General features: G+C 38.9%; 1 protein-coding gene across 1 annotated transcript; it reads right to left on the reverse strand.

The window, feature by feature from the left end:
- PRKCI (protein kinase C iota) lies at positions 1-26,772 on the reverse strand. Its single transcript, XM_021548191.4, has 18 exons — positions 26,601-26,772; positions 19,388-19,509; positions 14,913-15,002; positions 13,478-13,528; positions 12,183-12,268; positions 11,020-11,160; positions 10,164-10,218; positions 9,618-9,676; positions 8,973-9,149; positions 8,156-8,253; positions 7,304-7,390; positions 6,573-6,708; positions 5,984-6,071; positions 4,926-5,051; positions 4,743-4,822; positions 3,692-3,781; positions 3,267-3,382; positions 1-2,512 (listed from the first exon to the last, which is right to left on the reverse strand). The coding sequence occupies exons 1-18, from the start codon at positions 26,714-26,716 to the stop codon at positions 2,425-2,427; spliced, it is 1,806 nt and encodes a 601-aa protein (XP_021403866.1). The 5' UTR covers positions 26,717-26,772; the 3' UTR covers positions 1-2,424.
- Positions 26,773-26,889: the final 117 nt, after the last annotated feature.

Here is a 26,889-nt window from a genome sequence, read left to right on the forward strand (position 1 = left end):
TTGAATATAAATGTTTTATTTAACGTAAAAAGTGTGCACAAATAAAGGAAATGATTACACAACAACGTTCAAGACGATATTCCACATGAAACAGGAAAATAGTAGTGACAATATTAACTAGCAGAGCACCCATAGGAATCCAACTCGTGTACAAAAAAGAGGTTACTCCACATAAATACATCATGCTTCTGATGCAGACACGTTCTCCAAAAAACAAAAGCTACTGCACTGGACTGTTTACACCTAATGTCCCTTCTGAATATTTATGACAGTTTCTGTATGCTTAACAATGAAAAATAATAGTAAATATCATGGCACTTTGGAGAAAATTAAAGTTTAAAAATAGATTTACTGTAATTTAAGGTATTTGTCACTGCAAGATTCTTAATGGTTAGATATGTAAATAGAAAAAATAATTTTTCTGTGACATTACACAAAAAATTAATTTTTGCTTTACTCTTCTGTGATGAATGGCAGAAATGTAATTTCTTACATAAAGCCATTTCCTTTAATACCCTGTAGGAAATTATGCCACTGTAGAGGCAAGGCTTTTCTTGTTTGTTTTAAATGATTCCCAGGTTTAATATCAGTTATGCCCTGATGTCTAAACTGATCATGTGGGTACAGGAGTCAGAGGCTAAAAAATCACCATTTTCAAACTGCACATAGTGCAGTTCACTTGACCCTATTAGCTGCTTTGTAAAGGAAGGTTCACACTCATATTTTACATTTGAAAAGATACAACTTTAACTTTAGGAAACCTGATTTTTAACAGTGAGGAGGTTCCACACTTCCCTGAAACTGAAGCCCATCAAATCACTTATCAGTTTTGGAAACTCAGCCCAATAACAAGGAGTTTCTTATTCACATTGCAAAGAAAAACAATAACTAAATCTCATACCATGACACCAGCGTGGATTTGTGCAATCTCTCTGCTTGCAGCTGACATGGAAGTGAACAGACATACACCAGAAAACTTGTGCTATGAAATTAGTGTTGCCATATGAGGATTTTCACAGAAAGACACTGGCCAAGCAAGTCTACTAAAAGCCTCAGATAATGCTTGCCAACTTGTGCTTACAGATTCTCAGATCTGCTTCCAGTGACACTTATCTTCTCTTACAGCTCTTACATAATACAGATTCCTTTCCTCAATGTCTCTTAATCCCTTTTCCCCAAAACAATAATAAAAAAGTGGTACGTTTGGCATTCCTTCAGCCCAACACATTCATAACTATAGCTTTAGCATTAAAAATAAGAATTATCTGTGCTGTATATTACACTGCTTACTAACATGAAATGTAAGAAACACATCTCTTAGTCCTAATCCTTAGACCCATTCTTTCAATTGCTTTCCTTGAGCCTGCTACCAACATTTCAGGTTTGATTGTAAGTACAGATCACCATCCCTAAGGGCAGAAGTTAAGGGAGTCATTGTGGACAGCACCTATTTTATTCTAGATATGCTTTTTCCACTGGCAAAGTGGAACTCATTCTCAGCAGTGTGGCAGTAAGATAAAAAAGGAACTGATGCCCTTTTCCAGGCTGGGCTGTACCGTGTGCACTTCTGATGCAGTTAAGACAGCAAGTATAAAAGCAATAAATAGCATGAGGTTCAGTATTAGCTGCCCATTACTGCTGAATTACTCTGTACAGATTTTAACTTCTCCAAGAGTTAACTGAATTTTTAATTAAACTGACACTTGATGCCATGTCCAACCCTTGCTGAAAGGTCCAGCCTAGGAAGGCACTCTTTGTATCAGTGTACAATTCCTAGTGTGAGTGCTGGAGCAAAGTCTACCAATTCTGATATGGAGTTAATAGTCTCCTTCATGGTAGGATCAATATTCTCCATGAAAGCAGCCAGTCTTGACCTATTCAGTGTAAATATCTGCTCTCCTTGCTGTCTTCTCAGTCTGAAGGGCATGAACAAAGCTCTAATTTCTATATGTAGAACAGGGAAATCAGATGTTCAGAGAGAAGAGATTTGGAACTACAGAAGTGATAAGTTCTTGCTCATCTTGCTGAAAAATCTGAAATCCTTGAAGGATAATTTACTATGTTACCTGATGCAATTTGTTTTCATTAAGCACTGAAAACCTTTCCTTGCTCAGAACACTATACTGGCAAACTATACAGTCAGAAACTTTGTTCAGTCAGGAGCCCCAGAAACCAGCTCCTGTATTAAAATTCAAATTTGGCAAAATTGTTAGAAAGTTCTAACATTTTCAATCTGGCAGCTGAAGGTTCAGCATAACAACTATCCTGGACAACAATCAATACAAAAAGAAAATTCACACACTAGGTGGTGGCAAGGGCAAGATGTTGAGTTACTCATTTTATGCAAGTGCATCCAAATGGAGAGATGTTTATCCATGCAGAAAAAAATGGAGTAACAATTGGCACAGTTCAGAAATGGAGAATTCAGACACATTCCTCAGCTGACATCAAAAGAGGATTTATGTATTCAAAGCCTTCAAATTCAGACTGGTCAATCTTCTTCACAATATCACTATTAGGATTAAAAAACAATCATTAGTTGAGCAAAATTAAAAAGATAACATTAACTGATAGTCTGACTTAAAATTTAAACTGTTCAGTGGACTGCAATTGAGAAAATTTCCCTTCCCTCTTTTGTTCCTCTGTACCTTTACAGTTACCACTGGGTTTTTTTAAGCCCAATAATGGTACCAAAACACAAAACCCCTCAAAAGCAGTGACTGGGCTTCACTCACTGACTCACAAAGCAGTCTGCAAGGCTTGCAGTTTCAAAACTTGCCCTAAACAGTCAGGTTTGTAAGGACCTGAAAACATTAGGATGTGATAGATACTGCACCTGCATCAGCAACTTTTCTAAACATAATTTGTACAGTCTGTATTTAGAAAGGGATGAGGAAGGAAGTTGGATTGCAGAACTGATTAAGGTGCATAGGTAACATTTAATATACACAGTTTATATTTATATACAATGTGAATGTTATATAAACCTCTATAATCCTAAAATGTGAACAGAAGCAGTTCAATCAAACTAGAAAGGTGCTTCCCCTCCCCATCCCATATCAGGAATCAGGCCCTCTCAAGAGTAAGCAACCACAAATCCACTACCAAAATCAAGCACATTTCATGCATTTATAAAGGCTTTTCAGCCAGGTGAATCTCACCTGACTACTAACAATATAAAACACAGTAAAAGTGAAAAAAAAAAAAAAACAAACAAGTAAAAAAAGCTTCTCTTCTCTGAACTTCTTAAATGCTGCATTACTTACTCATCATCTGGAGTGAGCTGCACAGGTTCATTGGTAAATTGGGAATCAAAGTTATCCAGACCAAATTCTCCAGATATATTTGGTTTAAATGGAGGCACCACTTGCTTTTGCTCCATCTAAGAATAAATGCACTTAGTCATACTGAGAATAAGTTACAACCTATTGAATTATTTTTAAACAAGACTGGAAATTACTATTAAGTTTATTTTTTATACTTTCTACAATCACTCTAATAATTGACTACACTTACTGTGTGTAACAGGGAAAAAAGATTGTATATTGTAATCTTGGTACAATATAAATTAAGAGCTTAATGTTTCTGAGCTTAAGGTTCTCTCCTGGGCTCAAAACAACTTTGTCAAGCTCAAAACAACTTTGTCACTGTATGCAAAGAACCTCAGCCAAGGCAGGAGGCATCGACATACCAGATCCCAATCAACATTACGGAAGAAGGGATGTCCCTGGATATCTGCAAATCCTGTCTGAGGATGGCAGCCCAAGCGTTCCTTTGGATCCTGTGCAAGGAAAATATTTCTAAATGAATGCCACAGCCTACACATGAATAAAATGCCAATGTTACAAATCCCATGAGAAATTAAACACCAGAGTTACAAGGAACGCTGAAGAACTAAATTAGCATTATTTATTTTCGAAACTGCTCCAGTTTACCCCTTGAAATAGGGAGGAATATATGGAAGCCCTTAGCTGAATTTTATATAACTGATTATGCTGATTTTCTTCAATTTCATTCAGACCTGTTAAACATTCCATAGGTTTTAGAGCAGGCTTGGTTAGATTACTAATGAATTTCATTCTTTCCCCCCACCTTCCCTTGCTCTTCCCTGAACAGATTATGCCAGGAGATCATACTGGGGTAAGTAACTGCAGCTCCTGGTCAATACTGTAGAAAGACACTTATTTTAACAGGACAATTCCATTTCCAGGTACAAACATGCACACACTACCAGGGAGCTGTAACAGTGTGCAGTGGATGGTGTGACTTTCTTAGAATAATTTATCCAAATCTGGTTTCTCTTGTATCTCTTTCTTCCCACTCATGTAACACTCACTAAAAGCCAGCAAGTGCTTGGACTCATCATCCACTACCACACGTGCACCTTCTGGCACTCAGGCTAGAGAGCCCCCAACAAACAGTGAGCATCTCCCTCATCCTGCCTCTGCATCTCCCTCCAGAAGTCATCAGAAGCTGTCCAAGTGATTTGCTAAGCTGCTTCTCTCAGAACCAAACTAAATTTGGTAAATTTGCTCAATTCTTCAGGCTAAAGAAATCGCTTGGGGCATTTCTATGCCTTTCACTTTGGAATTTACTCATAATCCCAGCCTGAAAAACAGGAGCTTCAGATTTTAAGAGAAGTATCTAGGATAGGGGCCCTAGCCCCACTGAAATTTTGCTTTAGGCTCTCACCTTTTCTACCCTGTTTCTGTATATGGCAGATAAAGGACATCAGCTCTTACCTTGTTAAGGAAACTCTTTAGAACACCTGCTGCTTTCACCGAGAGGGATCGGGGAATTCGGATCTGTTTTTCCAAAATTACTGCAAGAAAACAAGGCTCCTATCAACCCTTGCATCTTTTGAGTTAGTTTAAAGGCTAAGTAGAAGCAAAGCACTGGAGTGTAGGAACACTCATGGTTCTTACCTTGGAAGAGATAATCCTCTGTGTTCTGATCAGGGTTGTCAGAACTCCCGACAATGTCGAACGGCGACCGGCCTGCCATCATCTCAAACATCAGCACACCAAGGGCCCACCAGTCCACGCTGAAGCCTGGAATTCAGGAGAGAAAACACCACTGGAGATATTGCACAACAAAATACCAACACCTCTGGGGCTAAAAACAGAGAAGAACAAATTCAAAACTATAAGTATTGCCAGTCTTTCCAATTAGCTGAATAAAGGAGATAACGACTACAGCAGACATTACGTGGATCATTATGTACACAACAGGAGGAAGTGCAAAGAGGTTGAAGGTTGGTGTTAAGCCCTTAACCAAGGTTTAGATAATATTTAAGCCTAGTCATTACTAACCAACAGTGCATTATCCAGGGTGGGAGATAAGGCCAAGGAGGAACTGTGTGAGTCTTAATAGCAGCAAGTCAGTCATTCATGGAGCAAAGCATATCTCCCCTGCTATTCACTGCTAAAGGAAATCCCAGTAGCCAGGCTGGGGCTGATACAGTCTGGCTGGTCTAGAAAGCTTGTGATAAGCAGGAGTATCTGAAGCTAGCAGGAAAGAAACACTTGATTGAAATAAGATGGTAAATTTAAAAAAATATGTAAAGGGACATCTACTATCTAGTCTTTTTGCAATGAATTTTTATCTAATCTATCATTGCTGCCAAACGTAAAGCTCCAAAACCAAACACAATTCCAGACTGCAAGTATATCATTAGTAGCATCTAAAACAGTTATAAACAATAATAAATTTGGAAGACTCAAGCTATTCTTCAAGACTGTTCAAAAGAATTTAGAATGTGCAATGCAGAGTATCTCATTTGCTTTGTGTGACGTTTTCTGCTCTTCCTTTGAAGGCTTTATTTACTTTTTCAGATAGGATGTGGAATCAGGACTGATCACGGAGATGGAGATTTTTTACTTTTTTACAGTCTAATGGAGATTTTTAATTTCTACTGCTTAAACAACTTCAATGAGAAGAGGTAAGGTGAAGTTAGAAAGTAGCAACAAGAAATTCCATTTACCATAATCCTCTCCCCGGAGAATTTCAGGTGCAATATAGTTTGGAGTCCCACAGAATGTGCTGGTTGTGTCACCAGGCCTCAGACCCTCCTTTAGGAAAAGATGGGAAGAAAATACTTTACAGTTAATTGAAGATCCCCCACTCCTCTAAGAGCTTCACTCTGAATTAAGTCTTGAATAACCAGCATTATGGCAATTCCATGGCAAAGTCAAAGCCCTGCTCCAGTGTCTTTGTAATGACAAAAGTTTTCCCAGGGAAAATGGGCAGTGCCACAGAATCCAAACAGGAGCAAGTGACTGATAACTTCAACTTCTTTTGAAATCACCTTATCCTGACTATTTCAACCAACCCCTCCCAGAGGAGTTGATCCAGGAGCTTTATGGAAACATAAACAGTACATGTACAAGTGTAGCCTGTGCACTCTGATATTTGCCTTTTCTCCACATGTGGAAGTGAAATGAATATACATCCTGTGTGCCCTGTGTACAAAGAGAGACCTTGAAATTTCACTTTTAAAGGGTCTGCATCTTTTAATTTATAACAATTTTTTAACTGTTGATTTTCCTGGATAGCAAGAAACTAGATCTTACCTTGCACATGCCATAATCCGTGAGTTTAATATGCCCTTCAGAATCTAGGAGCACATTATCCAGTTTTAAATCCCTGTAGATTATCCCTCGCTCATGTAAATAGTTCAGTGCTAGACTGATTTCAGCAGAATAAAACCTAGTGTAGAAAGAAATACTGATTACTCAAGAAATCAAAACCCAAAAGTATAATAACAGTCTTGATAGTATGATATTTTCTATACATAATCCCAAGTATTCTATTATTTTTTGACAGAGAAGTGGCAAATTGTTTATAATCATACAAATGTTTCAATGCACTTCAAAAATTGTCCTTAGTTAATGGTAATGGCTTCTGCAATCATCCCTTTTATCTCACTATCTGAGATTAAGCATATGCACCAAGAACTCAGCATTTGCCTGGACAGCTGGTAGTGGTTGTTGTACAAGAAACACATTGATATCATTAGACATTAAAAAAAAATACCACGAAACTGTTTTTCTAGAAAAAAATAGCAGACTGAAGTCATACAGAATAATGCCAATGCAAACAACATCTAAATACTTCCTATTACAGTTCCTTCTTGAAACAAAAACATGGTGGCTTGTAGCAGCAAAAGGAGGATGCAGTTTCACATTTCTTAAATCCTTAACATCTGGAGAGGATTTGCTGGCTCATCCCTCATAATCTCTGCGCTGCTGCACTGTGTCAGAAAACCACTGTTTTGATGCAAGAAATCTGGAATGAGACACACCTGGCATGTTCCTCTGGCAGCTTCCTCTGTCTCTGCATATGGAACATCAGATCTCCTCCATTGACATACTCTATAACAAAGAACAACCTGGAACACACAGGGTTGTTACCAATGATTGTGTGCACGGCTGAAAGAGGTGGGAGATGTTACAGGTCTGTTACAGAACAATGCCCATTCCACTCCTCCCATCTCTGGCACCATGGCTGGTTTTACCATTTTCCCCTCATTTGAATAAATTACCAAAGTTAAAAATCAAGTATACAATGATTCTCTAGATAATTCCTTCACTGCTAAAGGAATGTAATGTTCCCATATTCCTCAGCCATTACAGGTACTGCTTGTCATTACTACACACGTGACTGTATGGAGCCACATCAGTTTCTATTACTGTATAGAATAGAAAAATAATAATTTTCATCTCTATGACTTGGTTTTCCTTTTGAAAACTCACATTATATTTTCTGAGATTTGCTCACAGATTTGTCTTCAAAGAATCCAGGCAAGTTTGAGACAATTATTCTTCAGTTTTTGTACTTTTGATTTTCATCTCAAGCCTTCTTTTCCTTCCATTCTACATTCTCTCCTATCATAGATTCTCAATGCCTTTTTTCCTACTAGCTGCACTTCTCCTCCTGTCCAGAATCCTTCCCACCACATCTACCAGTACTTTACATTTTCCCCATCTGAAAACCTCTGATGCACATGCCACTTGGATCACAAAATACTACAAAGACTTACAAAACATTGACTTTGCTACTTAACACTTTATGCTGTAAATTTAGGCCTTTGAGGTGCCTGGTAGGATGAAATGTTTTTAATAAGACTATTTTATTATTAATTGATGACCTTTACCTGCTTTCTGTCTGGAAGCAAGAGTGCAGTCCGACCAGAAAGGGATGATTTGAGGCCTGTTCAAAGACGTGTTTCTCTGTCTGAACCCAATCAATATCCTATTTTTTGAAGAAAAGTGACATTCAGAAAAGGATTGTTGCACTTCTTAGGCAAGTATTAATGATAATTAGCAGAAAGACATTCAAGGGCTTTGCTGTCCTTATTTTACTTGCAGGAAATGAATATTCTATAGTTCTGAAATGTGAAGCAATAGCTGATAGCATACTTTTTATTTCTTGAATGTCCTCTACTCTTAGCCTCACTGTGAAAGCACCTTGGGAATGAAAACACACTAATCTATAAAAGGGAAACTGGTGCAGGGAAATGTAAAGTAGCACTGAGAAATGCAGAAGGAATCAATGGTAGATTGAGAAATAAATGCAAAAGCTCTTGGACAGCAAACTACAGACATTCCAATGTTTTCAGAGTAGTCTAAAGAAACCCAAGGGAAGTCTTCAGTAACAAGAAGTTTTTAGCAGTTTACTAGTGTGATTTCTGACATGTTTTCACTAATCACTGTGCAAAAATTGCTAAGATGGGGGTCTGATTTAACAAGCAATTAAAATAACACGGTGAGATTTCTGTGACAAAAACCCAGACTTGATGAAAATCAGACTCCACCTGGCCACCTGCCTTGTGAACCTCCTACAGAGCAGCACAAAAAAACCACATGTAGAATTCTCACTGAGTGCTGCAGCCCAGACCTGGCTCCCACCTCATGGGGGACACTGGAGCTGTCTGGAAGAGCTGCCCAATTCACTGAGAACACCTTGCCCACCTCATCATCGTTGACGAGCTCTTTCTTCACCACCTTCATGGCATAAATGCGCTCGGTTTTCTTCAGTCGAACCAGCAGCACTTTGGCATAGCTGCCCCTTCCAATGACCCGGAGCAAATCAAAATCCTGCAGGCCCAGACTAGAGGAAGCTTTGCCACTTTCCCTAATGCTCATTGCCTGTGGATAAAGATGCACTGAAATGAAGAAGCAGCCTTGCCAGTGTCAGCAACTGCAAAAGTCAGCATTTCAAACAAGATTTCAAAATTAATATAAACAAGTAATTCAATTAACACTTGTTATTTTAAGACTGTACTGTCCTGGAAAGGAATGTGCTGGGAAACAAAGGAGGCAAAGGAGACTTGGCGGATAAACAAACCATTTTTGGGAGAATTTAGAACACTTTCTCCATCAAAGCACATCTCAACTCAAGGTTCAAAATAAAACAGCATGTAAGCCACACATGCACACATCTCAGGAACAACCCAAATGTACCCTCAGTGCTAATTTTCAGTTTGTGGCAAATTAAACTACTAATTTCTTGAAATTGAGACATACAGGCTTTAAGATCTCTGCAGATCCTCATGGGTTCCTTCCAACTTCAGATACTCTCTGATTCTATGTACAGAGTTAGCTTGGATATTTTACCTCTTTTTCTTCACCAACATGGTCCAGGCTCTCATGACTTGAGGGATTGTATGGTATCACTGGAGGTGCAGGAAAAATTAATTAGACTGATGCAACACAACAGGATTTTCTTCTGCCTTAAAATTTCCAGTCAGAGAAACAGTTTAAATGCTTCTGTTGCAAGTATTCAAAATGGATAGGTTGGCATTAGGACCATCACTCTGATTGCCACAAGAATAAACATGCTTGGCCACCACTCCAGCAGAAGCTCTGCTAATGCTGTTAAGGGTTTGGTTTTGGGTTTTTTTGCTTGATCATGGCATTTGAAACATTCAGCTTACTAAATGTAACTGACAGTGTATATTCTTCCTTGTTTAGTCAAGTTTCTGAAATTGGTAAGATGTGGAAAATTGGAATTTCTATATTTAGACAACCCTCAGCATTAAGAAGCTGTCTTATTTTTCTTATTCTATGAAAAAGTGAAGAAGGGGTTTTAAAATAATTTGACTTCAAAGTCCACTTTTCAGCAACTTATAGTAATTTAAAGAAAAAAAAGATTGCTCTTACCTGTTTCTACATTATCAGAATGCACTGATGATGGATCCATAGGCATTATTGGCTCCTGCAAAAATAAATAGGATTTTTGCAATAGACTGTCCAAGTGTCAGACACATTATTTTAGAGGCAATAAATGAAATTAAAGACCCCTGAGGAATACAGTATAGCTATTTTTTAACTTCATTAGCCAACATAGTTACTAAAACATACATAATGAAATAAACAACCACATTCTTTATTTTCCCTATTTTCTGGAAGTCAAGACATAGAAAAACTCAAGTCCTTCAGCAGTATATATACATTAAAGAAGGATTATATCAAAAGAATTCCCAAAATATAGACTTGAATCTGTCTGCTTTATTAAACCAACAGCAGCAAAAATCTCAATTTTTCTTAGGACTTAAGAACTAAAGATGATTGAATTTCTTGGGAGAAAAGTCAAAATATCTGCTTTTCATATTCCTTTACTGTAAATAGGAAATCATCCAATAATCTATCAAATACTTAGAGAATTTACTCCACCTATCCATTTTGAAGATGTAAAATAGTGTGTACATATATACATGCTATGCAATGTCCCTGTGAAGGATGAGATAAACATCCCTTATATGCTTATATGTGACAAGGGAAATAGTGTCAGATGTGCAGATTAGACTCCTGTCTTGATAGAAGTTTTCATTTTGCTTGGTGAATCCCAAATTTTCTTGCAAAAGTCATGGTAACCATAAAATTTATGTTTCAACTATTGGGATTATTTGCAGGCTGCAGTTTGTAAACCAACAATATAAAATGAGGGGGGGGTTTATTTGTTTAATTGGGTGGTTGCTGCTTTTTTGAGACAATTTATCAGGTCAGTTTTACTTACTGGCTGTAGTGTGTGTCGGCCACACTCAGTGTTGACGAGTTTGTGACACTTCTTGTGAACGAGGAGTTTGCAGTTGATGCATTTGTAGCCCTGGCGCCCCAGGCCCCAAATCCGGTCAGTGCAGATGGCACAGTGAGCTCTCTGCAACCAGAAACCAATGAAACTCATTAAAGAGCAAAACTGAAGAATAAAACTAGCCAGCCACACGTGCATTAACCAAGCTCTTCTCCTCATTTCTCTGTAGGTGAGTCCTTACAGGAAGGCAGGAGAGCAGAAGCTTCAACACCTTAAACAACCGGACAATGCGAATGGGAAGGTCACCACTCGCTGAAGGACATTCACAAAACAACTCCAAAGAGCCACGAAAACAGGGTGCCCATGGAGGCAAGAGTGGAAACTGATTTAACTGTGATGCCTTGAAAGCCTTTAACCCAGATGAAGTCAAAAAACAACAACAAAAAAGCTGAAGTTAGACATGAAGATGCTCAAGATGAAGTTTAGTGGAGAAGATCTCAAGCATTAAGCACACAACAAACTAAGCTTAGAGAAGAAGGAAAGGTTATTGAAGCTGTCAAGGGACCTGACTTACTCAAATATTTTGGGTTTGGTTTTTGCTGTTGCTGTTTTTAAACACAGCAGAGCTGTCTTGGTCCTTAGCTAATGATATTTGACCCTTGCTTCCTGAAAACATTCTGAATGGTTTGTTATTTTCAGTTGATTACATGGCACCAGAAACAGGCTGCCTGGAGAAATAGCTCAGCCTTCTCCTTTAAAAGTCATGAAAGAAAAGTCTGTGCATCATAAGCAAGTTCAGACCATTTTACTCACAGAAGTTGCAAAACTGAGTGTCTACTTTTAGCCATCTAATACATTCCAGTTTGCCCTCTGGGAAGATTTTAAGGGAACACAGGAGTTTTGACATTATGTTTTCAGAGTATATGAAAAGTGAATTGCAACCAATTTGTTTCATTTTTTTTTCTATTTCAATTTCATGATGATTGAATATTGCTTGTTTCCCGAAGATACAGGATTACCAGAAGTGTATAGACAAACAACAAAAACAAGAATAAAACTACCTGATAACTTTTCAAGGCAGTGGCATCATCATTATGAAAATCAGACATCCCTGTATCATGGCTTTAGGTACCCAACAAGAATCTCACCCTGTTAAATCGTTTGGCTTGGAAAGTGTGACCATTTGCACAATAGAGCTTTCGCCACCGGCGGGCGCCTCGGCGATAAATGGACTCTAAGAGGAAAAACACAGGATTATATCCAGACAAATACAAACACAGAACTACAGCATCTTCTCCTGGAGGCTTCTGTGCAGAGTAACTTGCAGAGAAAAGTTTCACTCCTGCTTCCTACAGAACAAGAGGAATGCTCCAAGTATCTCTTACTTTTTTTAAAAAAAGTTTTGGAGAACATCTGAAGTAGAATATCCTGATCAACTCAAAGTTAATTCTGATTTTTCTGAAGTTAAAAGGAATACTGAGTCAAGAGAAGGTAAATTGTCCAAACAATACAAGCACTTGTATATTGTGCAAAGTATACACATACCTCAGCTCAACTTGGGGAGAAGCTGTGGCTAAGGGAAAGGAGGAAGGGAGGTGAATTGGGAGCATGTCCTGATTTACAATTTACTAGCATGTCAAGATTGCTTGACAAATCCTCCAGTGTTTTAAATCCACAGCTGCCATTGTTTTGGGTTTTTTTTTTAATTTTTTTTAACTATTACTTTATTTTTCATTATTTGAGGCATGTCAGAAACATAAACTGAAAACTAAGATACGAGCTGTAAATCTCTTTCTGATGTAGTCTGCAACCTCATTTTTCAGATAACCAGCTTCACCCATTCTGCCCAAGTTAACTTTCAAACATGCACATGTAGATTGGATTGGTCAGAGATTTGGACACCAAGTTGACAGATGTTTGTGTGCGTAACAGGCACACCCTTTTTTACAAAACTTTAAGACTGGGGGGAAATAACCTCTTTAATGTCTAGAACATTAGTTAACACATTACAGGTTTTTGGAGAATCCTCCTGATAGCACCTAAACATCAATTTCAAATGAATTAACCACAAATCTGTAAATAGTGACACGACAAGTCATTATCAGTGGTTACAAGCCTCTGCTCACAATTGTCAGCCAGCAATCTGGCAACTCCCCAAAAGACAGGAATAGGATAAAATCTGTCATTAATGAAGAGGCAAAAGCAAGGAAAGCAGAGTGACATGGGTAGTTAACAGAAATGTGAAATGCTTATTAACAATGATTCAGAAGTGAAAAACATTAAGTTTAACAAGATTTCCTATTCCTTTTAAATATTTGATTTTTACAGATTTGAATTATTAATATTCATAAGTGTGGGATGCCAAACCAAAGAACATCATAATCTGCTACAACAGGAAATCTGAACTGATTTTCTGTATTTCCTAGCTGAAATGCCTACTTACTATCTTCTCCTGGACAGGGCATGCCAGGCCGCTCTGGGACACAAGGAAATACTGCAAGGAAGACATTAACTTCTGATTAGTTTTCATTTCAGACAGAAAATAATTCTTTGGGTTAAATACAACACTTCTGAAAGGCATTCAACCATCTAGAGAACAGAACTGACTGCACTTCAACAAAACCTTCTTTAAGAACAGGTGAGCTGCAAATCACCACAAACCCCTTTGGCTGGGCATAGCAGTGACATACAGGAGAAATACACTCAAAACACAGAATAAATGATGCTATTTATTAAAGACAGTAACTAGATAAAGTAATGATTTTAGCTTTTCATGTGGCAAATCTTCACAGTTAGTCAATATTTCCAAATACTATAAATGTTTTATATGACAGTGTCCTAACTGTTACAGAAGATGTTGACTATATAAGTTTCTTTTTTTTTCCCAATTTATTTAGCTTCACTACCCATCTTTTCCAATTTATTTGGCTTCAGTAACCATCAGAGAGAAGTATAAATGTGGACAGACAGCCTGGTGCCAGTTTAATCAGAAGCTTATCGAACACAAAAATTAATGGAGAAAGAGCAGATGAAAAATTTGATCTGCACAGAAAGAGTAAAATGTATCTACAAATGGATTATATTCTTCCCCTTTTTAAAACTCTGTGGGAAGCTGGAAAGTTGTATTTTCCTTTCAAATGGGTTTGGTGATAAACGAGATATTTTGCATCTTTTTAAGAGAAGGAGCCTGTTAAGACTCTGTAGTGTAAAACACCAACACTTCATAATGATGACTTTTCTGCTCTAACCTCTGATAAACCAAGATTGACTTCTACTGATAAAAGTTACAAATAGCTAGAAAAATACTCTGGAGAGGCTGCCAAAATAGGCATATAACCCTAAACAATAAAAACTGAGCAGCTATACATTAAACAGGGGCATGATATTATGAAGCTTAAATCTGATGTGCTTAATTTTAGAAAAGTCAAACTTTTCATTAATCTCTCATCACAAATGGAGCTCATTAACTTTTTTCCATAATATAGATGCAGCTCTAAAGCATTTATCCATAATCAACTTCAGGATAATGTATAAATCTAATAAATAAATAAATTGTACTTTATCATTCACTCTCAGCACGTGTCTGAAGGCACTTGGGCTGAATGAATGAAGAAACAGAGTCTGCATTTCATGAATAAACTAACAGCAACATATTTTTTCTCCCTTAATTTAAAAAAGAATTTAAAAAATTAAATTTTGAATTTTAAATTAAAAAAGAAGAGCTAAAAGCACAGTGAATGCTCCTCAGCCTCTCTTGACAGGATTGCCACAGGCCTGAGGGAAGAAGGGTGTGAAAAGCACAGGAATGGAAGGTAAGAATTCCACTCATTCACAGGTACAAACATGAGCAGCAGTAAATTTCAGTAAATTTCACCTACCATGGATCAGAAGTTCTGAATCCTTGTTTAGTTCATACAACCGAAAGGCCTCTTCTAACTCCAGCTGAGAGGAAACAGTACATGGATCTCCTGTGGAAAGAAAATAGCACAAAACTCAACCCAGTTAGTTCCCTACCATTCAGTAGTTCCCTCACAGTTGGTTCCAGGATAATTATTGTAGAAAAAAATCCAATATTCTCAAATGTGGTAGTATTTTTTTTTAATACTGTTCAAAGAGTATATCTGAAAACAGAGTCATATTGAGTTCTTTCAGGGAAAATAAAAATATGGGATATTCCCAAGAGGCAGGCAGATCATAAAAACAAAACATCATTGCTACAAGCATGGTTACACATATTTCAGGACAGGAGGTGCGGGCTATAATCCAGCATCTAAAAGCCTTCTAAGATTACCTTTTATTTAATGGATTTTTAATTAAAACTGAGTAAATTATATTTTCACTGCTGCTTCAGCATTGCCAAGACTTGCACCAGGAGCTCAAGTCTCTCTTCAAACCTCAATGGAAACTTTTGACAAATTACATAATTCAAATGCAACACCCTGTTTTTCTGATTTGTAACTACTACCTTCACACTCACACAACTATTTGAAATAAAATCTCTTAAAGAAAGGACATCAAGGCAGAAGAAAGGTAGGAGTTGGCTGGCTTTGTTCTTATTTTTTTAATAAAACAACTGCAGTTTTGTTGACCAATTTGTGATGGTGCAGACTAAATTACATGCCAAATCCTTGATTGTAAAGTTTCTCAAACTTTTCTGTTTTCTCTGGTGTCTGATGCAGATTAGTAACATTATTAAATAATGAGCTCCCTGAAAGAATATGCCTTTTTTAAAATAATACTGTAACTGAAACATTTTAAAAACAATGTTGAGTCTCCATCAGCACTGCCCCAAAGAAAGAAAATCCTTCTAGTTATTAGCTCAACTTATTTCCCCCCTCTTCATCTACACAAGATGTTCTGGTCAAGAACGTTTTGGGATTTATCTCTGCCTGCTTGTCCTCCAGCATGAGCAAAACTTTATTTTTAGCCCAAATCCCATACAGTAAGTCTGCCTTTCTATATTCCTAATTTTTAACAGAAGTATTACTTTCCATGACCTTAAGTGGCAAACTGGTAATGGGTTACCAAACTGGAGGAAGGCAGAATCATTTCCATCCCAGCTAAACTGGATCCAGTCTGGAAGTTTTACTGCTTTGAGTCCTCAGTCAATACCACAGCCAGAAAGTTCACAAGCAACAGACCATTAACTATTCTCTTTGTGTTTTATACAGCAAGGCACCTAAATTAATACAGCCACAGCTAAAGCTTTTCAGTGCAACCACACACCCAGTAGCAGGAGGTACTTCAACTCACCCCACAGAGGTTTTTCCAGAGAATTTGTTTTGTTTCTAACGTATCACAATGCATTTGTTTCCAATGTGTCTCCCCTGAGAGCAGGAAGGACAGGGACGTGCTGGAGCCAGCACAGAGGAGGTCACCGAGTTGATTAGAGGGATGGAGCACTCAGCTATGAGGAAAGGCTGGGACAGCTGGGGCTGTTCAGCCTGGAGCAGCTTTGGGGTGACCTAATTGTGGCCTTCCACAACCTGAAGGAGCCAACAAGGAAGCTGAAGAGAGACTGTCTACAAGGGCTGGAGAGACAGGGCAGGGGGAACAGCTTCACACGGACAGGGTTTGGATCAGATATTGGGAGAAAATTCTTCTCTATGAGGGTGGTGAAGCCTTGGCACAGGGAGCCCACAGGAGCTCTGGCCATCCCATCTCTGAAGTGTCCAAGGCCAGGCTGGATGGGGCTCTGGGCAGCCTGGGACTGTGGAAGGTGTCCCTGCTCATGGCAGGGGATGGAATGAGATCTTTAAGGTCCTTCCAACCCAAACCATTCTGTGATTCTATGCACTCTATGCTATTGCAAAAAATATAAATAATAAATGTAAATGGTCCATTTTCAGTGTTCTGTCTTTATTGTTTCCTGCACATCAAAATCCCCCATATGAGTCTCTGAAGCCACCAGTCATTCTCCACCAAACCACTTCCCTGTAGAGCTGGACACCTGGACAGTGCCCACCCAGGGCACAAACGTACAGGGCAGGTGGGAGGAGAAGGAGCAATTGTATTTACTCAGACTCACTATGAGAATCAACAAACCAGTTTTTCTTCATTTGTTTCCGACACCTGTGCAAACAGCTCTGTGTTTCCTTTTGGCAGAAGCAAAAGAGGGTCTCAAGAATAAGCAAACTCAGAACAGAAGGTTTACAGACATCTCTCTCAACAGGCTTGAGTAGTACAAATTTGCAGTCAAAGACAGCTGGGATACATAGGAAAATATTTACTTTTGTGTTATAAAGTGAGAAACAACAGACTGAAGACACACACAAGGCCAGTGCCCATCCCACAGGATGTTTCAGAAGGCAGAGTGAAGCTGGACTGACCATATATGGAAAAAAATATAAATTTGTCTAAAATCAAATCATTCTATTTTCCAGTTGTAGCTGAAGATTTTGGAAATTACTCCACTCAATTAAATTATATCTTTGTGTGTCATTACCTCTATGAAATCAGAGTAGCTACATGTGAAGCCCTCATCCTGCAAAGGCTGTATGACTGTATGACATATATATATATATATACACACATACTGTATGACATATATATACTGTGTGACAAATGAAAACCTCAGTGTCCAGGTAAATCCAGTTCAGCCAGGAAGCAGTGATGCCCCAGACCCCTTATCTTCTCTCAGACTATAAAAAGCATGAGTAACAAGTACCAGCCTGCAGCACACACATTTCCTCATGCTACTGTTCAACAGTGAACTTCACTTTTGGTGAAGAGGGTGTGATACAGGAATTTTCCAGTAAAGCAAAACAGGTTTCTAGAAAGAATATCAACTGAAAACACTACAGAGTGGTGCTGAGAGAAGAGGCAGGGAACTTGGCAAGAAGCCATGTATTGTACATGCAAGAATTATTCACAATAAAGACATGAGGATTTGCTTTAAACACACTCCTCATTGGCAGATTAACTTTTTCTCCACTGACATTAAACTGTAAGTCAATTATTAAAGCAAACATGGATTGCTTGTGAAAATCAAATCCTACACATGAGAATAATTCAGGCAAACCACAACCTTCCTTTTTTGATAAGCCTATCTCTAATTCAAGAGTAGAAATTGAGACAGAACAAACTGTGGCTTCAACTAAATTATTGAATCAATACAAAATGTTTATTAAAAAAAATATGTATTTCCTGCTATGACTGACACTGCAGACTCCTCCCCTGAGGAGACCATTATCTTCTTGATGATAAAACAACACAGCCAGTTCATTATAAAGTAAATGTTCTACTCCTTGTAGCTCTGCTGCACAGTTCAGTCATAAATGCTGATCATTTTACTGTAATGCATCTGCCTGGTATAAATAACTTTGGAATGACGAGGAGAAAAGAAAACCCCACCTGCTCAGACTCCCAAGATCACATAATCTTCAACATACCTGCCTATGTGGCACTGCCAAAAATCAACTTTGCTCCACATTTAGCTTTAGGCTGAATAAACTGGCAGTAGCCCAGTTTGAAACGGGAGGAAACAGTTCCATAAGCACCATTTATGCTGATGGCTGCATGCAAACACCAACCACAGCCAACAAATCTCTGCATACTGCAGCCTTTTATGTACTGCATCAGCTAAAATAACTCCACGGCAATCTCATAATTCAGAGGGCTCTTCCTTGTAGCTGTAGCTCAAAACCTACATGTGGGATGAACTAATTCCACTGAGAAAACAGAACCTACAAATAACCTTAAAAAAATTACTACTGTACACGCACAGTTAAATGGATGACATCTGTTAACAGGGAGAGCCAGCTCTGGACTTTTTTTATCCTAGGCAAACTTTAAGATGGATAATATAAGCACTAGAGACGAGTTCTCCATCAAGGTTGTCACTGCACTTTGATGAAAAGTTACTATACATCATTACTATTAGGAAGAAGTTTTATTATTAGCTATGTGTTAATAGACTTTAGGTTCCTAAAGTAACAGCTGATAATAACACTTGAGATATAATGTTTTTGGTTACACTTGCAACTCAATTTGTATAGCTTAATGTCTGTTCAATTCTTTCAAAAATACAAGATATAAAGAGAATCTTCAGCAGTATAAAGGAGTACTTTCTGTTGCCTTCATAAGAAATCCTAACATTGTATTAACATCTTCATAGTCACTGAGGTCTTGTTGGGTTTATAAAGACCTTTATAAAGAGAGTAAGCTACACACTAAGTAGAGTGAAACAAATAGCTCTTAATTAAGCTCTACTTAAGAAGGCATTGGATAACTTATTTTTGGAGTCAGATTCTATGTTTTATAAGCTTATCTTATGAAGGCAGAGAGAAAGGAAAAGACGAAAGGGACAGAAAAGCTGGGAAGCTGAGCAATGTGTGGATGAGCATTGATTTACCTTCCTCATCAATCCATTTCATGGTGAAAAGCTGCTCGTTGTCAAAGGAGCACATATCCCGAACTTCACTGCACAGTCCCTCAAAGGAGATGGAAGGCTCAAAATAGGTTATCATGATGTCCCTGAGAAAGAGAAAAATAAACTTCAGAAACTATTCCACAGAACATGACACTGATCATCACCTCTAGCACCTTCCATACACCACTAATATTAACCCCATCCCTGATGCAGCTCCCTCAAAAATGCTAAAGTACCGAAGTTTCCTTCTTATAGCAAAGTCAGGCTCCAAGTGATTTTTATTACTTGACATTTAATCCTCCAGGTATCTGCTTCAGAAAAACTCAGATTTTACACACAAGTAACTATGAAGTGAGTTGCAGCAGACATTAATCACATGGGGAAATTAGATCTCTTACATCAATGGAAACACAAGAAAGAAATGCTGCGAATGTTCAAATAATGTTCAAAACATATTTCTGATTTTACTTCCTCTTTAACAGTTATTAGTATCAAAATGCAAAACCACATACATCTACTCCAACTAAATTTTGACTGTGTAGATGTTATGAAAAATTAATGACAAATACTAAATAGATTCCCTAGCAGATTTGGGAACATGTGTAAATATTCAAAGTCCCTTTAAAAAAAGAGTGCTGCTTCACATGAAGGGGAAGGCTGACAGAGCCATATACTTAGAATTGAAATGTACTGCTTTACTGTGCAGAATGAGTATTTCTGTGATAATTATACGTGAGTTAACCTGGTTTTTATATGTTAGCAAAAAATGCTGGCCCACTGTTTTGGCTAGGCCTTAAAGGGGTACAGGTGACAGGGCTCAGACCCTTAAAAAAAGGAGTTGGGAGACACAGGGAGATGAAGGAGGAGGAATGTTTACAACACATTCCTCAAACATAGTATAAAAGCTCCATGTCTGAGCTACCAGATTAATCTTCCCATAAAAACCTCACCCAGCTGGGTGCCAGTGCCCAGGACTGTTTGGGGGAGCTAAAAAAAATAACTGAAGCAACAAAGTTTTTACCTGGTCAGAAATCCCATCAAGTTTCCTACCAGACTGAGGTGTACATATGCAGCAAGTTAAATATCTTTAAATCACCATGCACATGGGCAGATTGAGATCAAGAAGGTGACTTAACATAAAATGCTGTGGTTATAGAACCAGAACGGTGCTCAGGAAGGGCAGAGATCACACAAAAACCAAACTGCCTGCCTGAAGCTCCTCTGAAAGCAGCAGCAGGAATAAAATCAACTGGCAATTTCTAAGCACTGTGGAGGAACAGCGAGCCAGCTTCTGGATTTATGAACATCAGTCAGGTTAGGTTTATTTAGGGGACTGACTCCAGTAAATACAGCAGGCGTGTGCCCAGGATAAACACATCATCTCTTCAATAATCTGAATAAAGCAGTCAGAAAGCTGCTACGTGATCTGTAAGAGGAATTCCTCCAGTTCTTTCCACGTGAGACAAAATGCAAAACAAACAACTGGACCCTGGGATCTAGACACAGCACAGTCACTTACAGCAAATGGGGCTTTATTTGAAAGCTCCAGTCACATCCATCCAACCCAGCAAACACTTCTCTCAGACACAAAGTTCTCCCTTTTCATTTTCTACAGAAACACCAGCTGGGAATCCAATGCCAACAAGGTGGATCTGACAGCGTGTCACTGTCACAGACACGCAGCAAGCCTGGATTAGCAGGCAAAGCCTTAACCTGTATTTCCTGTTTTTCTGGGAAGGAAATAAGGCACTGCTTAGTTAGCAGCTCCACTAAGATTACCACCCCTTCCTCGATTCACATTTTAGCACAGATATATTCATTGTGGAATACGTTCTTAAACAAAAAAGATTAGTTCTGAAGAGTGCTGAGAAAGTATTTATATTTATATAAATTTACATTGCAGGGTTTTGTGGGATTGAACTAGCCAGTAGAGAGTTTATTAAATGACTACTGCCAGAAAAGCAGAAAGTTATAATCACACTTTTTGAGACTAATTACTGATGCTTCAGCAAAAACTGAAGATTAAATTATATATATATTAGCAAACTATGTCCAGTACATTTTCAAATATGATGATTCAAGCTCACTTATCTGAGCTTGAATCTATACAGATAGACTAGAGTAGCTTGAGTCTATACAGATAGACTTATCTGTACTGCAGCAAAAATGAAAAATCACAATGTTAAGATGTACTAAACAGCCTTGGAATCTCTTCATATCTCTAAAGCAAAAGCTGGTACCAAATGAAAAAAAAATTAAAACTATCTTACTACTTGTTGGCACCTTTAAGTAGCAAACCAGTTTTCCTTCAGAAAAAAAGAAGAGTTTAATAATTTTGGAATTTAAGTCTGTTCTCTAAATTACTACTCTAATATCTCAAGCAGGACATGTATCAAACAGTTACCAAATAATTTGGAATACCTCTTCTGCTATAGCAGACAGTAATCCTTTCAGAGAACTCTAGCCAACAGCAATATTAAAAGAGAAAGATGATGTCAAGTATAAACAAGGTTCCACAAGCAATATCTACATAACACAGGAACTGAAAGGTTACAGGTCTCCCTGCTGCTTTATTTTGCCATTTGAACTCCCCTGATGACCCTGACACTTCCTGCTGACATTGCTCTCATTTTCACAATGGTTCTGCTGTCACACCTTTGTGTCTCCACACTTATTGCCCCTAACACAGCACTGATGATGCCTTTGTTAGGAAAAAGCTACTCAAGCCAAGAAGAAGCCAAACTTTATTGAGAAAAAATGTTGCATTTTAATTTAAAGTTAGTTGGACAAATTAAGGGAAAAAGGACAGTGAATATGGACCATAGCCTGCTGACTTGCATTAAAGATATAAAATGTTTTCTATTTTTGAGATGTGGGAAAAATTTTCTTGACAATTGGCCTTTCCTTGTGATGAAGATATACACTGCTTGGAATAAGCATGTTTGTCATAAAGCTATTCCAAGGTGAAATAAATATCTTTGTCCCCTCTTGGCACACACAGGAAATCAGATTAAAATCTGATTCAAGCACACCTTTTGCACCACCACATCTGGAGGTGCCAATGAACCTTACTATGGAAGCACTGGACTTTTTACAATTTGTTTTAGCACTATTGTAGTTAGTCTTAATCAGGGACCTGTGAGTAGGAAACATGCAAATATACAAGACAGAACTTGTCCTGAATTATTTTCACTGCAAATGCTATCACTTATATCTTTCATAAATATTAATAAATATCATTTATTCATACTACTAGAAGGCCTGCCTAAGTCAATATCCTGCAAATATCCAAATCAGTAAAATATAAATCTTAGGAAGACTGAGAAAAGGCAAATGGTAAACCTAAACAGAGGAGAGAACATATTTTTAATACATATAGAAGACTATACTGTCCACCTTTCCTGAGATCAAACAGCTTTCCTCACTTTCTTTTACAAATCACCCAAGAGTTGTAACATCCTTTAACAAAAAAAAAAAAAGAACCATCCAATACAAAAACTCCAAAACCAATGCCAACAGTTAAACACAATTCAATATCTGTGCTTCATTTTTCACTCTGATCTTAAACTCCTGTGATAGAACAAGCCTGTAAGAACAGACACTACTGCTTTAGACTTGTCCACCTGCAGCCTCATATATCCCATATGAGGTATGGGGAAATGTACAGACACATTAAACATGTTACCTACATACCCACACACGCATCACACACCTGGGCCAGTCATTAATGCTTTTGAAAAGGTCTAATTAGAGCTCACTGCAATGAACCCCCACAGGACTCCTGGGGAATTCTGTTGTGTCAGGGTAATTTCTGTACTGTGAGGTGCAGCCACTGCCATTAACAACCATTTAAAGTATTGCTTTCCCATCTTCAAGTCTGTTTTTCTGGAAAAAATCCATTGTCAGAAAGCTAAATAAATATTTAAACAGCAAGAAGGGGGGAAAATATATTCACAAACTGAATCCAAAGTTTTCTTAAGCTGAATGCTCTCCTACAAAGAACTTGATTGTCAACAGACAACAGAAGATGATGCATTGAAGAACTGATCAAAAAAAGTGCCCAAGATAAAGACAACTAAAAAGAAATTATGCAAGAATTCAAAAATCCTTAAGAAATTAATTCACTGGAAATCTTTATGGAGGTAAATTTTGATTTTACAATTAAAATTTATTTTCTCCTCACACTTTTCCCACTACAGCAGGTTTACCATATATTATGAGAGAACTGTCAGGAGTGTTCTTCATTTGAACCAAATCAAACTGAAGGCAAGCAAAGCACTGGTATCTACCCCTTTTTATTAAAAATCTAACCTACATTACAGCCTACACAGCTAAAACCAGCATAAAATCTATCTCAGGCACGGAAAGAATACAAGCTAGCATGTATTCCAATTGTGACAGAAACATATTTATTGTGACAGAAACATATTTATTATAGCTGTTTGGTTTTTTAAATCAGAATGAATTCTACAGTATTCCTTGAGCATGAGCAGGGAATTATTCCTGCCTGTTCCCTATTCCTGTAACAAAGGTATGAATGATGTAGCAACTTCTTGTACTGACCTGACAAAAAAGCATCTCCAGCAAATGAGGTAAGACAAAAGGCAAACTTTGAATATCATCACAGCACTGAAATGGTTGTAATTACAGATGCTGATCAGTGGCAGCTGCTAATACTTTGTTACTGCATCAACAAAAGCCTACCTTTGGAGTAACAAAATTAATTCCTAAAACCCCCTCAGGAACCTCTGTTACACACGCTGCACAGATCACAGCAACTCTTTAAAATACGTAACACTATTTTAAGAATTTTAAACAACCAATCCTATGTGGAAGATAAGCACTGTTTAACTGAAAGAAGGAAATATCTGGGAAAGCTCAGCTTAATGCCCGAATTCCCAAGCCTCTGGGAATTCCCCATCCCCTTATTCTCATGACCTGTGTTCATTTTTTAGGAAAATTTTCTGTCCCGTTTTAACATATTTCATGAATTTCAGATAAAGAATTACCACTGCACGGTTCAATGGAACAAAGACTCTTCAAAGGGTCCTGTGTGAAGTCTTTGTCTTGGCTGAGAAAAGCAATTGGGCTCCTGGCCAGACCCAGCCAAGTTTTGGGGATTCAGGCTCGGCTCTTTGCCCCAGGCGAGTATCCCGACTATCAGATTCCCAAACGTTTCAAGAACAAATCTGTGCTTCTAAGTGCTGGGTTGGGTTGGCCTGGTGGTTTTTTTGTTTCTTTTTCTTTTTAACCAGAAACTCTTTTTGGAAGATGAAAAGAACTTCACAGCCAGACTTTCTGAATAACTTCCACAACCCACTTAAATGCTTCCATTAAAAGGAAATTAGGAGAGATTAACGTTTCCTGATTAACACTGTTTCCCATTAATTCCTCGATCCAGCTCTGAGACAGTGTATTAGAAGAACAGAGAAAAAGCTGCCCTTGGTATCAGCATTCAGTTCTCCGTCTCCAAGTCATTTCAGGGTTAAGTGCAGGTAAAATGTTTGGCTTTGATATCCACTTGATAGTGTAAGTCTGAGAAGGGGCTTGAAACTTTCTGTTGTAAGAAAGTGGAGAGAATTATTTGCTTATATCTCAAAATAAATCATGACTAAGGCATTCAGCTTGTTAGTTTGTTGGTATTCACAATGGTTAACCAACACCCTCTATGACTCAATGCCATTATTAAACTGATAACTGCATTAACAGATAAAAAGTCAATGGACAGGACTCAGACATTCCAGCGCCTGTGAAATTATTACCAGTGTCATGAGCCAGCATTCCTGCCCAATGTAGCAGATTTTCTTCCTCACTCCCACAACCCTGGGCTGCTTCCTCCCTTCGATAAAGCAAGAATCTATGTGATTTCATGTGGAAATGATCAAGATTAAAACTAACCCAGCAGAAGAAAAATAAATGGTTTTCACTCAGAGGAGTTTCCATTTTAGCTCACTGTCTGACCAAATTAACACCTCTACCAGCTGATAGCCAGGGGCACCTTAGTTTCCTTAAGAAAAAGTGGATTAAAGGGACTGTGAAACAAAGAGCTCAGAATTTCACATACTTTGACAGTGTCTCACATGTCCTTTAAAGCCACAGACTGTGCCAGTCTCAACAGTCTCTAGCTTCTACAGACTTCTATCAAGAAAAGCCCCAAAGCAGACAAAAGCCAGAAACCAAACACCGCAGCAAATACCAAATGCTCAGTGTAGTTTCTATACCTCTCCTTAAAATTACACAGCTAGAGACACCAAAGTAAATACTGAAAATGTAATACACCTCCTCCTGTGCTTAACACATATAACTGGAAGGAAGCTATCAAGAGTACCGTGCCCACTCTTAATCCAAAAATGCAAGCTACATTGTTTTCTGCTTAGATCACCTCCCCTCAAACTTAATGGCCCAGTGAACTACTGGCAACCCTTGCACTGAAACTTATTAAGTCTGTCACTGTTACTATTTAATAGTGGGATGTGAACCCAAGGCAGAACTTTTCCTTTGTGTGTTATTGCTAGAGAGACACTGAATAAGGCCCACAAAATTCAGATTTCCATTTTGCAGATACTGAGTTGCTTTTTTTGTTTGATTGTTTTTTGGTTTGGTTTGGTTTTTGTTTTGTTTTTGTTTTTAACAGCCGAAGCATAATTGACAGTAGATGCATCTGAGTTACCATTCACAGACTCCCCTGGGAATTGTTTGGTCCCTGGCAAACACCCTAAAACCGATGAAACAAATTTTCATACAAACATTCTTTTCCTTTAGGCCTGAACATCACTTAACATAGCAACACCAGGACCAAAGCTGGATCCCAAACATTCTGGCGTGTATTATGAAGGAATACGTACCTGTTAGCGGCAGCCAAGGTCTGGGGGTGAAGGGAAGCAGGGTGAGCAGGGCAGAGGCTGCTCAGGCACATCCTTGTTCACCGGGACGGCCACCCCAGGAGCAGGGAGGACCGACTTCCCCCCGGAACCCTGACACCAGCCCTGCCCTTGACATCCACTTCAGCACGGCCGGTTACTCGTGGAGTATTTTTCCTCCTCTCTTCCCCTCCTCCCCTAAAAATCAGGGACACCCAGGGCTTGAGCCAGGAGTATCCCCGGGAGCCCGTGCCGGGTACCCCGAGCACCCGCGGCGCCGCTTCGGACGCTCCTCTCCTCCCGGCCGCTCCCGGGGGCTCGGCGCCCGCACTCACCCCTTGTAGTAGGCTTTCACCCGGACCTGGTGGGCGCCGTCCCCGCCGAGGCTGCTCCCGAGGCCGCCCGGGGCCGACATGGTGCTGCCGGCGCCGCCGTCCCGCTGCGTCGGCATCGCCCCGCCGCCGGGCCGGGGCAGCCGCAGGCTCGGAGCGGGCCGGGGCGGCGGCTGCGCGACCCCCGCGCCTCCAGCGCGCCCCGCCCGCGCCGGGCGGCACCACGCAGAAGCGGGGCCGGGAGGGGACGGCGCAGGAGCGGTGCCGAGAGGGAGCGCGGAGCTGCGCCAGG

This window comes from Lonchura striata, chromosome 9 (assembly GCF_050655825.1).
Source record: "Lonchura striata isolate lonStrDom1 chromosome 9, ASM5065582v1, whole genome shotgun sequence".
Classification (NCBI taxonomy): domain Eukaryota; kingdom Metazoa; phylum Chordata; class Aves; order Passeriformes; family Estrildidae; genus Lonchura; species Lonchura striata.

Coding starts and splice junctions, on each gene's coding strand:
- PRKCI (XM_021548191.4), bottom strand. CDS start 26,716: ATGCCGACGCAGCGGGACGGCGGCGCCGGCAGCACCATGTCGGCCCCG. Junction 13,529..14,912: donor TTCAGAACTTCTGATCCATG/GTAGGTGAAATT, acceptor TCTTCCTTGCAG/TATTTCCTTGTGTCCCAGAG. Junction 6,709..7,303: donor CTGCCAGAGGAACATGCCAG/GTGTGTCTCATT, acceptor TTTCTACACTAG/GTTTTATTCTGCTGAAATCA.